The sequence below is a fragment of the Xiphias gladius genome, chromosome 4 (genome assembly GCF_016859285.1).
Source record: "Xiphias gladius isolate SHS-SW01 ecotype Sanya breed wild chromosome 4, ASM1685928v1, whole genome shotgun sequence".
In the NCBI taxonomy this organism is placed as follows: Eukaryota; Metazoa; Chordata; class Actinopteri; order Istiophoriformes; family Xiphiidae; genus Xiphias; species Xiphias gladius.
The window spans coordinates 9259646-9276862 of NC_053403.1; the positions used below are offsets into that span (position 1 = coordinate 9259646).

Genomic DNA, 17217 nt, shown 5'->3' on the forward strand with positions numbered 1-17217 from the left:
TGTATAACACTGGCAGAAAAAATTTCAAAACCCATGGAAAAATCCACAAGGAGCTGAGGAAATAAATGGCTTCTTTAGAAACGTATTGTTTACATACTGATCTGTGACCAGCTTACAGTTTAAATCTTAGTGAAGTTCATAAAAGGGCGCGAACATGTAAAGCAAACAAATGGTAATTTTTTTTTTTTTTTTTTTTCAAAGCAGAATTTAAGAGGTCCACACCTGTGGACAAATATTTTACTACCTGGCTAACTTCCTGAACAACTTTATTACACATGGGCCCTTTGTATTGAATGGTAATGCATCTGTTAAAGTTTTACTCTGCAAAATTCAACCTGATTTCTCAACCAGAGTAATTCAGCACAGCAAAAGAAAATTGTGTATGAGGCAAATGCAGAAACTTGTGAACCGATTAAGGAAAAAAAAAAAAAAAAGAAGAAGCTTCTCTGCATGTGAAAACTGCAGCATCAAATGTTCAGAATGACTCTGTCAAATCGCTTTGCAGCCAGAGTTCATGTAATTATGTAACCTTGACATAAGTCAGTGTTTTCTTAGAGGTCCTGTTTAAAAATACCCAAAATAAAAACACAGCATGTTAAACAGAAGTGCAGAACATTTGATTGGCTCAAGCAGGTCACTCAAGAGGCTGTCTCGTGAAATACGTGGAGATTTTCTTCATGGTTTGCGGTGAGCGGAGTGTCTGAAAAACAAGACACAAAAAACTCACAGTCATCTCAATAGGTATAAAAATAAATGCATGTAGACATTAGCACTGATAAGGAGGGACGGACCTCAGTTAACAAACAATTGTCCCTCAAGCCTGTGTATTTCTTTTGTAATGCAGTTATTCTCATTCAGTGACTTTCAAGCTTGAATTTCTAGACCAACAACATTCCAAGTAACCGAAAGTGAGGAAGGGAGTTAATAACAGCGCACAGCCAGAAGAAATGACAAATATTTTTGGGTCTTTACAGTGAGCTTCTTTTCTGTTAAATAAGGGACTGGCTCACTCTCCCTTAGAGAAATAGTGCCACCTCTAAAAGAACTTCATTATGTCATTCTCCCATGATCTAAAACCTTGGACTTCTGTACTTACCGGTGAAGCTGGTGTTTTGCATTCTTGTTTCTTTGAGGCACTGGGACTTCTGGGAGTACTCGGGCTTCCTTGACCTCTCTTCATGTTTTGGCCCATCACAGACAGCCAGTCCTTTCCTCTGGGAGAGTAATTCTCCTTGCCACTCTGTCTAGATGAGACCTGCTTGTCCTCCGTGTGACAGTCTGTTTGTACCCGGCTTTCCGGAGCAGGGCAGCAGATACCAGACAGGGCCCGGCTTCTCTTGGCCGCAGGGTAAAGTTCAGTAACACAGTCACATTGTTCCGGAGTCTCGCAGCCTGCAGACGCGCCGTCACCGGTCTCCAGCCTGCGTTTGGCCCGTCGCTCAGTGGGAGAGGTGCTGCTCGCCAGGCCCTGGGGACACGGGCTCAGCACCCGGCGGACAGGAGCGCTGACCTGACCAGGAGATCCGTGGCTCGGAGATAACCATTGTTTGATAGAGGATGGTGTTCTCTGGCGAACAGCGGCAGGCTTTGCGTCCCGAGACTGGATAGGTGAAGTGGTGCTGGAGGACAGAGGCAAGGCAGCTCCACTGGGAGCACAGACAGCTAGCTGGGGTGAGGCCAGGCCCCCAAGACTCTCTGTCCTCTGGGTCTTGGCAGGAGTTGTCTCAGCTCTGACTGAAGGGCCTTGACAAAAGCAGAAGTCTTCGTTAGTCCCATGTGACACCATGAGTACTTTGACTGACATATTTTGTCAAAGTACCAGTATCAGTGATTTATGAAGGAGCTCTTCCATATTTCACATGCTTAGACAGCAGCACAGAAAAGGAATGACACCACAAAAGTTTTTCTGGCTAAAATAAGAAGACAACATATATGACTACATGGCAGATGAATCGTAGTGTGTGTCCGTTGTCTACAAGGATTGAAGGACAGTAGTCGAAGTACTTACTTGTGGGAGATTTAGGACGTGACCAGCCCACAAGGTTGGCTTCTCCCACTGCAGACTGTGCTCCATCCATTTCCCGGTGAAGCCTCCAGATCCGTACAGTGTGGTCATCCGAACAGGAAGCAATCTGCCAACAGAGCAGCGGGGATTACACAGAGCCTAAATCCAGCTTCCTGGCCCATTAAAATCACTCAGCTTTACAACAGGGAAACACAAAAACCTTGGAATCATTTGTAGGTTTTGCACAACGGAAACAGGATGGAGATCATGATACTAACATAGCTGGTTGTGACTTGTTAAAGTCTGTAGATTTTTCAAAAACTATTAAGGTTTGCTGTCCTACCTTAGTGAAATCTGTTGGGCACCATGCAACACTTGTCACTTCCTCACTATGGCCTTGAAGCATCATGGGAGGATGTTGAGGATCAGAGATCTAAAATGCAAAAATAGGTGAAAAACCTAAAACACACTTCATCACCCTAAAATACTGCAAGCGTAAACGAAACCATTTCCATTATATACAGGCTAAATACAATGGAGACCTCACCCTCCAGATGTATGTGTGATTGTCACTTGAGCCGCTGGCCAAGAACTGGTCATCTGGGCTAACAGTGGACTTTATATAAAAAGAGGAGTTCTGGTGACCACTGAAAACTGCCACTGTGGGAAAAAAACAAAAAAAAACAAGCAGAAATATTAAGATTTTTAACTAAAAGGTTCGATTCAGAGATTAAAAATGCCTGAAAATACACAAAAATTGAGAGTAAGGCAAACATATGACATGAGCGTGAAGGAGATGCGACCAGGGAAACCCAACTTTCCTTCAGTTTCAGTGATTGACAAACAAAGACCCTACACAACAAGTATCCTCTTTGTGCTATAATGTTTTGCATTGCGATTCAAGATGGCTGCCTAGCCCACATGGTGCGAATATTGTCCAGCCGATTCAGTGCTAGTTAGCTGCTCAGTTAGGGGTCCTAATCTCTCTGATCTTTAACAAGTTGAAAGCTCCGATTTAAAAAGGTATTAGAATAAGCACACACAGTCCCTGCATCTCTACATTTCCTCTGTATCGAAATGAAGGCCCCTGCACCTCATGATCGTTAAACCAAAGGACATCAGTTTGCAGCTCCATCTAGTGATATGCAATGGTAATAAATTAGGGACAAACAGGAAAAGGCCTATTTCGGCACAGGTACATAATATGTATGGCATGAGTGGAGCCCCTTGTTTACCTGGAGTCGTTTTTATTCCACTGACGTTGAACATGTATATACTATCGTCAGTGCAGTTACACATGACATTGGATCTTGTGGAGTCCAGAACAAGTCCGGAATAACCTGCAACACATGCAAAAGAGCATTCAGCTTCCTTTTCATGATTTGCAATCAATGCCCACGTAAACATGACGCCCGGTATAGCGCGAAAACTAACCCAGTCGCATGCGCATGCAAGAACCCGGGTAGGGGTACGTCTGCAGTGGAACAGGATCCAGACGGTGTGCGCTGTAGTTCTTTCTCAGGTCCCACATTTTGATCACGCTGTTTAGGAGGAATGAAATGGAAGGAAAAAAAAAAAATCAACACGACAATGCAAACTTTGACACTGACAGTCATATAACAATGACTTGCTGCATGTTAATAGCACGTAACAGTGGTTTCTTACCCATCAACAGCCCCAGAGGAGATGAGGGTGTGCTGATCCTGAAACAAGACCACTGTGACGCTCTGCTGGGTATCCTGCAGAAAAGATGAAGTGCTTGAAGAGCAGCCTCGCCTGTCCACCTCCCTAGTCTGTATTTCACGTTATTTGAGTGAACAGGGTCAGTTATTTAGGAAACTCACCACGCTGGGAGCCATGCCACGCGTGCTGCTTCGTCTCTTCTTCGTTTTAGCGGGAGGGTTTGTCTCTGCTTTGTTGTGAGCGCCACTGATTTGTTTCACTTGTCTGTAGAAACCATCTGAGAGGAAGACATCATGGGATCAAACACTCTGCCAAGTATATGAATGACCACAATCTTTCTGTTTTTGCCCATAGAGCCTATCATCTTCTACCATTTTACAAAAAATGATCGGGTGGGGTAAAATAAAAACACCACTGAATATCAAAAAGAAACCCTTTGTAATTGAAATCTAATCTGATCAATACCTTTTTTGCTGCACCTGGTGTCCCAGACCATAATATTACCATCTCTGGCTCCAGTACAGAACACAGCTGTTGAAGAGAGGACAAACAAAGCTTCATTGACTTGACAGATATGAAATTTAAATGAAAAATCTAACCTTATAAGACGGTTTACCGTGCTATGCGTATGCCTACTCATGAGCTAATAGATATTTTGTATTTTTAGATCACAACCTAGTTTCATTTCTGCATGTTTTAGTTGTTATTTAGTGCCACAACAGCAGGTGAAGGTGTATGTAAAAAATGCCAATAATTAACAGGTTACCATAGCTCCTACATCCAGTTTCAATATGATGGATTATGTAATCTAGACACCGTCAGCACAGTGTTTTCATGTGAATTTTTAGAAACAACGGGGAACTTTCATTTCTCCTGGAAACATATTTGGTCGGGTGCATAATATACCTTTCTCCTGAGGTGTGAAGGCAACAGACTTGAGGCTGCAGAGGTGGCCCTTGAAGCTGCCCAGCATGTCTCCTGACTTTACATCCCACAACCTGGCCATCTGATCACCTGCAGCAGTCACCTGAGGATGATACACGAGGAGTTCACAATGTGCCTTATGCGCAGCCGTCTTAAAAAGAGTACTTTTGAGGAATTACAAAGAATCGCAACAGCATGGGAAAACATTCATGAGTAAGTGACAAAAATCCAAACAAGGACACAAGATTACAAAACATTACGTTAATAGATGCATTTAAAGACCGTATTTAAAGATGTTACTGGCTTAACCTGATTCTCGGTGGACTGACAATATGGAATGAATTTCTACTTACCAGTTGAGACTCCCCCGGTACCCAGGCAATGTCAAACACTGCGTTCTCATGAGCCAGCCATTCTGCAAAGTCACAAACCATTAATCACGGATATTTCCCGATGATGGGCAGGACGATTGAAAACGCAGGAGTCTCTATGCATACCTTTAAGAAGTGGGGTTTCCCGGCTCTCTGTGTTGTAGATCCTAACAATGCCTTCTTCATTGGCTGCTGCGAGGACATTCTGCAGGTCCCCGGCTAAAGAGAGACGGAAAAAAAGAGCGCACGTGCCAGTTAGTCACATAAATGACAACAGCGATTAGCTCTGATGTGCCTCATCTGATGATAAAATGCGGGTCGGTTTACCAGAGGAGAAAGCTAATCCAAACGGTGGCACAGAGTCCCCCAGGTTCCCGTAGGAGATGTGCTCATCGTGTCGAACACACTGGTAGTCCTGCAGAAGAGAACTCAGAGGATACCGGGGCCAAGGATCTGCAGGGAGAGCAGGGAGGGCAGAAAATAGCATTTACTCAGATGCTGTACTTTCAGAGATACTAGGATTCAACTAAAATATTTCAGTTTTCTCACTGCATTAGGAGGTAATATTGTACTTTATGTTCTACTCTATCAATCTGATGTTGATACGTGTTACTTTGCAAGACAATGTTACAATATTGGGTGAAAAATTTTAAATTTGGGATCATTTTTAGTCAACTAATGATTAACTGATCGACAGAAAATTAATCAGCAGCTACTTAAATCATCAAATAAAATGACTAACATTCCCTAGCTCCGGGTTTTTATCAAATGTGAGGATTTGATGGTTTGCCCTTTGTCATACCCAGTGGTACTGGATATCTTTCGGTTTAGGGTTGTTGGTTGGACAAAACAAGACAAGAGGTCCCACTGAAACGTTGGATTTTTTTTGGCATATCTGCTATTTTTCCAATAGTGACCGAAAAGGCAGGGGAGGTAGAAGGGAGAGGTGGTGGGGGGGGGGCATGTAGGAAAGGGCCCAGGCCACTGCAGGAAGGACTCAGCCTTGTGGTACGCGCTCCACCAGGTGAGCTACTGAGTCGCCCGGAATTATGGGAATTATGGGAATTTTTAACAGGAATATATTTACTATTTTCTGATATTTTATGGATAACTAACACTGACTTGAGAGAATAATCGGCAGATTCGCTGATAATGACAAGAAATGTTAGTTGCATCTCTATTGCAAAAACCTCAAGTTACTGAGCCGGAACCCCCCAAGAGGTTTCAAAATGTCACTGAGCACCTAAGAAGCCTGGTTATTTAGGCTAAAATTAAGTCTAACACTAGCAATTCAAAACATAAGACATTTGCTTCCTTAAGGACATGGAAGTAGTGAGATGTTATCGGCTTCCCCTCCAAAATTTTAAATTGCACGATTATTAGACGACATATATATAAAACTGTTGACCGCACAACAGTTCGCTTTTGCAACGCTCCTCAACATTTTTACGTCTCTCGAATTTTCAGGTGGGGATCCAACGACCTTTGATACTTAAGCACATTCAGTGTTAATGCAGTCACAACTAAATTCGTTCAGGCAAAGCAAACTCAAACATAAAACGGAAAGATTCGTGTTAAATATCTATATGTTAACCTCGTTAAAACTGGCTTTTAGCTGTACAGAGAGAGAGAGAGAGAGAGAGAGAGAGATAATCTCACCATTCTGCCTTCGTCTGCCCACTCCTCTGTCAACAATAGAGCGGAAAAGCATCCCTGCACTCCAGAGGAAGACGATCCGAAGTGATTTTTAACAGTATTGAAAAGTAAGCTGGTGGTATTTTTCCTTTCTTCCACTACTGCTGCCGCCGCTGCCGATGGTCGTGTTTCCCGCGAACAGATCCTCTGAAAACGGGGACCGAATCCCCCGCTAAACTTGCGTCGCTCTCTGCCATTGGTGGAAACAGCAACTTCCTCTCACGCGGCGCTTCCGCGTCCGCTTTTCTTTGTGCCGCCGGTTTGTAAAGTTTGCCACAATAACTACCGAATAATCCGTTCTTTCGACATAAATAACCCCCCCCCAGTAAAGATATCGGGCCCCCGCAGACGTACCATCTTTGCCCTGGATGGCCCATAAATGCAGACGGTCCAGAAAATGGCCCGCAAATGTGCAGTGGTAGAAGAAGTATTCAAATCGTTAAACAAAAGTAAAAGCACACTATAAAAAGTGCATTCAAAACTTTACTTAAATATAAGAATAGAAGTATTTGCAACAAAATACTTGTATATCAAAAGTTAAAAAAAAAACGATTATGCAGGACATTATTATATCATTAGACCATTTTACTGATGCATTAACATTTAAGCAGTACTGTAATGTTGTGTTTGGTCGAAGTGGATATGATTTTAATTGCTTTGTACACGTTTTTGGTAGTTTAATGTAGTTTTAAATAGTGCAACATATTTTATATACTGATAATATGCATTGTGTGTAAAATCCTAATCTGAAAAATAATTTATAACCACTTGCAAAATGAATGTTGTGGAGCAAAAAGTACCCTAAGCACAGTGCTTCAGTAAATGCACAGTTTACAGTTTCGGTTAACCTGAAAAATATTTACATTAAGATTTGTGTTTTAAGAAAGTAGTAATTACACAATGAACGAAGCTTCAACATGTGACGCAATATGGGCGTTTTATTGTGAAAAACAGAAAACCGGAAGTTTATAGCTGTAACACAGGGTTTGATGTTTTCTGTTCGCCTGAACAGGAAAATCTAACGATCAATGGAGTGGGTCAGGCCTGGTTTTTTCAAGTGAAGAAAACTAAACAATAATGTCGCTTTCCACTGCACGGTCATTCTTATCAGAGGCTTGTTATGGAGAGCAAGAACTCGACGCCAATTCCGCTCTCATGGAGCTGGACAAAGGTGCGTTAGCTGGGGTTGCTAAGGAGCTAGCATACGGCTCTCTGGGGTTATACTCTTACCTCGACGGTGGTGACTTCAACTTTTTGTCGGTTTCGCTAAACGTTACCGACCATGTGAGACGTTTCTCTGCTTTGTCGTGACCACAGTGAAATTGCTTCAATTCCAGGGTTGCGGTCGGGGAAGCTGGGAGAGCAGTGTGAGGCTGTGGTGCTCTTCCCCAAACTCTTCCAGAAGTACCCCTTTCCCATCCTCATCAACTCCGCATTTCTGAAGCTAGCAGACATCTTCCGACTTGGGTAGGGATCCTTTAGAAAAACTGGTGCTGGCACGATAGTGTCTGAATGACATTAGATGATTCCTTTTCAATTTTGATGACTGCTTCGACAGTTACTTCCCTGTTTATCATGTTTAAGCGACAACTAATGCAGTTTATTACAAGACCACAACAGCCCTGCAACAGGTGTAAATATTAGGGCTGCAACCTTTCTCGATTAATCGGGTAGTCATTGGGTCCATGCAATATTAGAAAATGGAGAAAAAATGCCCGTCACAATTTTCTAAAGGTGAAAGCTTCATGTCAAAGAAAAACATTTGAGGAGCTGGAACCGGAGAATTTTTTTTTTCTTAACAACGATTCAAAATGATTAATCATTCATCAAAGTAGTTGCCGATAAATGGTCTGTTGATCGACTAATTGATTAATCGACTTATCGCTGTCTCTTTAGTAAATATTAGACACACCTCTCAATAATACACAATACACTTCAACACCACCACTAAGTACAGCCTCCAAAATGGAAGTTGTTGTTGAAGCAGCGAAGCAGCACCTCTCTAGAACGCTTACAACATAAACTGAACATTATAACCTGTTATGAAGGTAGAATTTAGTGCAGGGCTGTTGTATTAGACTACTTTACTTTTACCTTGATGTACTTAATAAGCTGACCACTGCTTACAGCTGTATGCTTTTGCCCATTTCATGTAATCATTAATTGAGTGCTTCCGATTTTTTTATAATGAAAAAGTCATTCATTAGCAGTAAGTAATCATTAGTAACATGTCTACGGTGTATTATAAGTGAGACTGGTTTTAACTGAGGGACAAACGTCTTTGTTTATTAGATGTGTTTTCTCCTATTTCAGGAACAACTTTCTGCGCCTCTGTGTGCTGAAAGTAACTCAACAGAGCGAGAAACACTTGGAGAAAATCCTCAACGTGGACGAATTCGTCAAAAGGGTGTTTTCGGTCATCCATAGCAATGACCCTGTGGCCAGAGCCATCACGCTGAGGTAATAATGTGTCGTGAAAATGGAACAAAGGTGTACATTATGCTGCTTGCCACAGGATTTGTGCCATAAGGCTGTACCACTGTACAGTCCCGGAGTACGTGTGTGATACATGCCTGCCAACTTACCCCTCTTCCCATTTTCCTGAGACTTAAAACAATTTCCCCATTGTGCCCTCTGTTCAGGATGCTTGGTAGTTTGGCCTCCATCATCCCAGAGAGGAAGAATGCCCACCACAGTATTCGCCAAAGTCTGGACTCTCATGACAATGTAGAAGTAGAGGCTGCCATATTCGCTGCTGCAAGCTTCTCTGCACAGTCAAAGTAAGGAAATTCATCTGTCAAGCTGAACTGTAGTGCAAAATTATGGGATAACATATTGGATAACATAAATTTGATTGAATTGGGGCTTTTTTAATGCTGTTTTCTAATTTTCAGAGACTTTGCAGCCGGGATTTGCAACAAAGTCAGTGAGATGATTCAAGGTAAGATCTTTGCATTGCACTGACCAATCACATTTAAGGATACAATGACTGCCAAGTATACCTTTTTTTTTTTTTTTACAAGCTTTGGATATTCATTAAATATTCCAAATAACTATCCAAAATTAAAATAAAAACAAATCAAGGCCTGGAACAGGTGATTCAGCCTGAATTGTCCGGGCAAAGCTTTCTGCTCAGAAGAAAGCTGGTGTCATGAGTTGCATTCCTCTTCGATCTGTACCTTTGCCCCAGGTTTGGACACTCCAGTGGAACTGAAGCTGAAGTTGATTCCCATGCTGCAGCACATGCACCACGATGCCAGCTTGGCGTCCAGCAGCAGAGAGCTTCTGCAGCACCTGGTCAACTCGTACCCCTCCACCCCCATGGTCATCGTCACCCTGCATACCTTCACCCAGCTGGCTGCCTTCTCCCTCATCGATATCCCTAAACAGGTAGGGACCATGGTCGAGCTGTACTTCATTGTTGTTGGTTAGTCACTGTACCTATTGTAGTATTTCTTGACAAGTGACTTAGAAATGTATACTTTTAACATTCGGCTGTTAATGATGTAGCTCAGGTGCTGTTACTAAAGTTTGCACTTTGGTATCTTTAAAACTATAAATGAGCGACTTTTTATTTGATTCCTTATTCATACAGTTACAGCTCCTCCTTCAATACCTGAAAGACGACCCAAGAAAAGCTGTGAAGAGACTCGCAATTAATGACCTAAAGCTCCTGGCTAAGAAGGCTCCTCATCTTTGGATCAGAGAAAATACCCAGGTAGGGTTTCAGATGTTGAAAGTGCAGGGCAGCACGTTCTTCATGTTGGATTGAAACCTGTAGGTAATATGAATGTGTCCATACCTGCAGACCCTGTGTGAGTGTGCCTTGACTAGTCCTTACAACAGCTTGAAGCTGGGGATGTTGGCTGTCCTCTCCACCCTCTCTGGAACAATCGCAATCAAGCAGTACTTCAGTAATATCATAGGTGGTGTTCATTTGAACTAGGCCTTACATGCATGTTTCCAGTGCTGTTATTGGTATTGTGACTGACTGATCTGTATTCCTTTCAAACGTTCAGGTAGCTCTTCGATTCCCCCCCGGCTCACTGACCTGGTTAAACTGGCGCAAGAATGCTGTTACCACAGCAACCTGGCGGTGGCTGCTCATGGGGTCATAGTGCTCTCCAACATTGCTGTTTCCTGTCCAGAAAAAGGTTATTTACAACAAGTAATGTCCTGGGTTATGGGTTACTCCAATGCCAGTCCTTAGTGCAAAGGATTTCATTTCAGATTCCCCCTACTGATGTTTACTCCTGCGTTGAGTTGCTCTGGGTGTATTTCTCTTTCTCAGATATAGTACAGTTGGAGCAGGACACAGTGTTGGGAGTGGAGTCCCTTCTGATGCTTTGCAGTCAGGACAGCAGCCCCAGTGCCCAGGCCACACTCAAAGTAAGACATTATAACCACAAGGCAGTAGACATACAGTAGGTTGAATAAATACATCAGGAATAGTACTAAATACTGAACCTCCATACTCTTTTACTCACCAATCGAAATGTGTTCAGCACATAGCACATCATATAGAAATGTTCCATAAGTTGGCATGAAATGTCTGGTCAGAATTGTGATCTTGTTGCTTATTTTCTTATTAGATAGCTCTTGATTTTAAATAAAAAAATTTGGCAATTTTAGACTATTTTATTCAAGCAACGTTCTTGTGATTAGACACATTTGATGAGTTTGGCCTGTTTTGTTAAATGAAAATGGGTCTTTGTGGAAAAAACATGTAGTAAACTAAGGTAACCTTGAAAATAATATCACATTTCAAATTATAAGGAGCCCTAGTCAGTAAAGTAAGTGGAAAGTTCCATGCAGAATGTTCTTGATTAATAAATATTAACATGGATATTTAAACGTTGCCTAGTGTGAGGCATTCATGATGCTGTATTTAGACTTTTTTTAAGACACAAAAAATATATAAAACTTTGTTTGTCAAAAAGTGACATTGCAACTAAGGAGGGAGCACTGCTTATTAAAAGCTGAACTGCTGCAACTTGTTCTAACACTGACGACAATAATACCAGTAAACCTCACCTACAAAATCTGACTCCACTGTTATCCACCTCATGGAAAGTTGTGTAATGATGACTGAATACCAGAAGGGTGTTTATCGTCAACCAACCCCTCGTCTACATTACGACTTACTGTGGTCACACCAAGCGTTCTACTTCCCTTTTTGTGTCAACCCTAGACGGCCCTCACCTCGTTGGTTAAGATGCTGAAAAGTCGACCCCATCTCAGCCAGTCGGCCGTGGAGTTCCTGCTTGGCCAGCTCCACTTATCCTGTGACTCCTCTCGCGTTCTTATGTGCCACGCTCTGGCAGCCATCGCCACCCACCTGCCGGTGTTGGGCGATGGCATGCTGGGAGATCTGGTGGACCTCTACAGAGTGGCCAGTCACTCCGCCACTGACAAGCAACAGGAGCTTCTGGTGAGGGATTGTGCATGAGTCACGCATCAGCAGCTGTTTAGACAGTAAATTAAGGCTTTGAGAGTCTTACAACACTTAAATGTAGCTTTTATGTTTAAAGCACAGGCACAGAAGACTCACAGCAGCGTTTAGGTAACATTTAAGTAGTAATTGTGTTTTGTCTACTTTCTGGTGAACAATCCGCCTACGCATACCAACTTGTTTTCAATTAGAAATAGAGCGTATTTAATTTTTTAACCTATATATTACTGCTATTAGTTGACATTACACTCGCTTTAAATTCTTTCTCCTTTTTATACTTTTTTTATTATTGTATTATTGTCTTTTCTATACAAATTTTGGATTTTAACACTCATCCTACTCACTGTGATTGCTGCAGGTTTCCTTGGCAACAGTGATTTTTGTTGCCAGCCAGTCGTCTTTGTCAGCTGACGTGAAGACAGTCATCAAACAACAGCTGGAGAATGTTGCTAACGGCTGGACGGTGTACCGCATTGCACGGCAAGCCTCACGCATGGTAAACAAATCCCTAATTTATTTATTTTTTTTAGCACAATGGTGTCACGAAGAGCCATCCATCTCCTGAAACAGGATCATAAAATTTTTATGATTAATCTGCAGGGATGCCATGAGTTCTCCAGCGAGCTGTACCAGAGTCTGCGGACCCGCGTGGCATCAGAGCACTTCTACTTTTGGCTGAACAGCCTGAAGGAGTTTTCCCAGGCTGAGCAGTGCCTGAGTCACGTGGAGGACGGAGACTACAGCGGAGCCATGAGCGCCATCGCCGAGGCCCTGCGCTCCTACCAAAAGGGCATCGCCTCCCTCACAGTCAGTTCACTGCCGGGCATCTGCTTGTCAAAAGACATTACTGCAGTTCCTCCTTCACCAATGACAGGATGCTTAAAGCAGCTGATAGTCAATCTGGAGAGTCTTGCTGTTGAAGCTGACTTCACAGCATCTCAAACTGTCAATGGATTAACTTTATCCTAGCAGCTGACCGCGTCTTTTTCGGTCAACTCAACAAGACGTGTGACTATTTAACTTAACTGTGATATTTATGTACATTTCTCTGATTAATCCCTCCCTCCAGGCTGCCAGCACTCCTCTGAGCCCACTTACATTCCAGTGCGAGTTCATTAAGCTGCGGATCGACACCCTACAAGCCCTGTCACAGCTCATTTGTACCTGCAACAGCCTGAAGACTAGCCCCCCCCCTGCCATCGCCACCACCATCGCCCTCACCTCAGGCAATGACCTGCAGCGCTGCGGCCGCATCTCATTGCAGGTAAAGCACGGAGGTTTGGTCTATGCGGGGTGGGAACCCTGCAGGGAATAGGTCCTTTTTCTCACAGCTACAGGCAGTCACATTGTAATGTAATGTCACTGTATATTTTGTAATAGGCTTCTGTTTATGTGCTGTAGCGCACCACATGCTCACCAGATTGCTAGCTGGAATCAGTTTGTAAGTCCTCGTTGATGTCCTGTTTTCACTGAAGTAGCATTTGAGGAGAATTTTCACACACATTGTTAGTCAGAGCCTAAAATGAATGTGGGGAAATTAGATGGCAAAATGGCGCAACTGTCTGGTTTTGGCCGCCAGTAGGGACTGGAACAAATCGACTGAAGGAAGAGGCAGGTGCGAATTGACAGCCCAGAGTAGACCTCTATTTCATTGTCCAGGATTTATGTGTCCAACTCTCTTTTTTTTCCTTTTCTTTTTTTCCCCCCAGATGAAGGTATGCATGGATGAGTTCAGAAGTCTTGCAGCACGCTACGCTGATTTACACCAGTCCTCGTTTGATGCTGACTATGCCACCCTGCGTAATGTGGAGCTGTATCCTTAAACATGCCTCGGTCTCATCACAGTCACACGGTGTTTTTCATCCGTTTTCACTGCTGTGGAGTATTTGTCTTTAACTGTCCGTCCAGACAACAACAGAGCTGTTTGCTTGTCTCCCATGTGATAGAGGCTTTGATTCTGGACCCACAGGCGGCCAGGTGAGAGTTGTTTTCGGAGTCCGGAAAGGTGAACAGATGTGATCTGTTTTGTTTTGCGGTTTAGAAAAAAAATTAAATTAAATTTATCATAGATTTATTGTTTTATTCACAAACTTCTGGGAAAATTTCTTCTACCTTTTATTAATGTCCTTGGGTTAGAGGGTTTTCACTGGTGTTGCACTTGAGAAAATGTAGATCCTACGTGGTAGACTGTCAGTGAAGAGTGGGAAAAGATCTGAACATAGTCTATATGCATTCTATTGAGTTTTTCAAGGAATGTGTTTATGCTGTGACCAGCTAGCATAATGGACAAGACATCATAATGAAAATAAATGCATCTTATTTAATTTGCTAGAAAGGCTTTTCATGTTTTGTACCGAAAGTGCTTCACTATAGCACACATCCCCCGAAGGCTTTCTCCTGGCAGACATTTGTCTGTAACAGATTGTCTCCCTCCGTTTCTGTAATCTAGTTTTCAGGAGTACGGCACCCTGGGGTCGGTGCAGACGGAGAGTGAATACGAGCGCCGGATGATGTCAGTCTTCAACCACGTGCTGGAGGAAGTGGAGGGCCTCACCAAGAAACACCCCCCCGTTTCATACCTGGTAAGATTGACATGGAACGCCTGATGATCACCAAGTTTGCATTTGCTAAGTTACTTATGCTTACAGTTCTGCTGCAGGGTGCCCAGATTTGCAAGTAGAGAAGTTGTTAAATTAAGCTTATTCTACTGCCACACTCATTAGCGTCTGCTTTTAAATTGTGTTTACTTTATTTTAGATAGTTCTGGAAACTTGTTCCTGTATGTAAAGATGTATATAGATGTGTCGAGATGCATATATGCATCTTAACTGGATATTGTCTATTCTCTTTTAAGGTGTGTGACAGTTATCTTGGTCGGTTTATGTATTTTTTACATTAATTGTCGTAGCAATGTTTTACTGCTGTCCTCTTCAAGGGATTTTAATCTCAACGAGACTTTTGCCTGGTTAAATGAAATAAAATGCTCCAGCGACCTGCTTATAACGTCAATAATGTAAAAGTATTGTTTGCCGTTACTGTTTTCCAGCATACAGGTTGTCTCTGTGATGCCGTCATAGCTTTGCTCAAGGTCCCGCTGTCTTTCCAGAGGTACTTCTTCCAAAAGCTCCAGTCAACAAGCATTAAGGTACAGTAACTCATTATATAATCACTTTAATTAGAAAAGTGCGACAAAAAAATGGACATCCTAATTGGCAATTACAGATGACACACGGAGTGTAAAAAATTAAGAATGACTGACAGAGAGCTCACTACACTACTTTCTATCTCCTGCCAAGTAAATGTGTGTATTACTAATATATGAGGGATACGATTTGTGTGCGCTCATCTCTTCACTCGATAAATAAAAACAGTACGCTTGACGGGTCCTCTTAGTGTAGTTTTATTGGATTTACATATCCTCGGGACCGTATAAGTGTAAAGGATGCCTTTTAATTTTAACAATCACTTCATCAACAAAGGGAAGAATGAGAAAGTTGCTCCCTTTTATAACTCAGATGCTTTTATTTGACCTTATAAAGAGCGACCTTTTAGCAAACCCCCTAAACTTTCCCTCAAGTTCACTGCACCAACATACACACTACAAGTACAGGATTTTTTGTTTCAGTAACACCAGTGTCAGGACAGGTTGACATGCAAGCACACAGGTGATTGACAAGAGCAGCTCCTGTACAATGCAAAGGAACAGAAGAGAACACACACTCTATAATCATTTTAGTATCCATTTTATATGGCGGTGTGATCATGGAGACAGGCAGTACATTTGCAGCTATATAGGACTTTATTTAGCTCTCTTGAAAAAAAAAAAACGAATCCAGATATGTGTTTTATTCTTTCCAGCTTGCCCTCTCTCCATCCCCGCGAACACAGAGTGAACCGATCCCAGTGCAGAGCAGCCAGCAGCTGACTCTAAAAGTGGAGGGTGTAGTGCAGCATGGTTCGACTCCAGGACTCTTCAGGAAGATCCAGTCTGTCTGTCTCAACGTCACGTCAGTTCTCCAGAGCAAGACGGGGCCTGACTACAAGGTATGCATTAGTTTTTTTGCCTTCATCTTTGATTATTGATTATTATTTTAAAAAAATAATAGAAATCTGAAGTCCAAAAAAAATCCTCTCTTCCATTCTTATGTGCTCTCAATATACATTATATTCTCCTGAATATATCATTCATTGTTCCATGTATTGAAGCTTTTATCTGATATTCTAAACTCATGCAAGCACTAAAAACACAGCTGAAAACTCTATTTATCCACAGATCACGGTAGTTCAGACATTTTGACAATAACGTTCCCCTATTTTTATCCCTTTCCAATAATTTGTAATTTTCAGATTCCCCTAGACACTAAAACGAATGAGATCGAGCAGCGGGTAGAACCCCACAACGACTACTTCAGCACCCAGTTCTTGCTGAATTTCTCCATCCTGGGCACACACACCGTCAACGTGGAGGCCTCTGTGGTGGACGAGAGTGGCACTGAGTGGAAGACGGGGCCCAAGACGACCGTGTCAGTCAAGTCCCTGGAGGATCCTTACTCCCAGCAGCTGCGCCACCAGCTGCAGCAGGGTGGAGCCCAGCCTGCTCCACAGAGGGGAGCATACACCCGCTTCTAGGAAATGTGTCCTTGATGCTTTCTCTACCGTCAAAAACTGTTTTAGCTTGTGTGTTTGACCTCTTGTTTTGTAGAAACTGAATATGTAAATATTTTTTTTTGAGTGATTAAAAGACCAGATATAAATTTTACTGCTGCACATTGAGTGTAATCCTTCTAAAATGTGTAACGGACAACGGATAATGCAGATGTTTCAGCATACTGGTCAACACATTACTGGCCTTCTCTATAACCTGAAAGTGGAGATTGGTCACAAGAAAATGAAAATGGCTTTAAATTCCATCTCCATAGTCTTAATCCAATCATATGTCAAGCATGCCCTGATCTCCCGGACAATTTATTACTAAATGTCCTTGGATTTACTGTCATCTATTCTAATTAAATTGTAGTAACATAAAGGGCCATCAGGGGGCAGAACGAAGTCATCGACTGAACATCTTTGTCTGAAGAGTCCTAAAA

The 17217-nt window shown here is 42.4% G+C and overlaps 2 protein-coding genes across 2 annotated transcripts; one reads left to right on the forward strand and one right to left on the reverse strand.

The window, feature by feature from the left end:
* Positions 1 to 6: 6 nt before the first annotated feature.
* dtl (denticleless E3 ubiquitin protein ligase homolog (Drosophila)) lies at positions 7 to 6881 on the reverse strand. The gene is made up of 15 exons (XM_040125423.1): positions 6643 to 6881; positions 5311 to 5436; positions 5110 to 5202; positions 4966 to 5027; positions 4595 to 4715; positions 4154 to 4219; positions 3850 to 3965; positions 3671 to 3744; positions 3440 to 3546; positions 3241 to 3345; positions 2553 to 2665; positions 2349 to 2438; positions 2009 to 2132; positions 1097 to 1743; positions 7 to 700 (listed from the first exon to the last, which is right to left on the reverse strand). Exons 1-15 carry the CDS (start codon positions 6692 to 6694, stop codon positions 635 to 637), a joined length of 1962 nt encoding a protein of 653 aa, XP_039981357.1. The 5' UTR covers positions 6695 to 6881; the 3' UTR covers positions 7 to 634.
* A 757-nt stretch (positions 6882 to 7638) lies between these two features.
* Positions 7639 to 16872, forward strand: ints7 (integrator complex subunit 7). The gene is made up of 20 exons (XM_040126201.1): positions 7639 to 7849; positions 8016 to 8145; positions 8992 to 9138; positions 9321 to 9458; positions 9573 to 9619; positions 9869 to 10068; positions 10274 to 10396; positions 10487 to 10604; positions 10698 to 10832; positions 10970 to 11067; positions 11870 to 12109; positions 12489 to 12626; positions 12731 to 12937; positions 13200 to 13394; positions 13840 to 13943; positions 14039 to 14107; positions 14580 to 14712; positions 15177 to 15275; positions 15989 to 16174; positions 16478 to 16872. Exons 1-20 carry the CDS (start codon positions 7756 to 7758, stop codon positions 16757 to 16759), a joined length of 2883 nt encoding a protein of 960 aa, XP_039982135.1. The 5' UTR covers positions 7639 to 7755; the 3' UTR covers positions 16760 to 16872.
* The last annotated feature ends 345 nt before the right edge of the window (positions 16873 to 17217 follow it).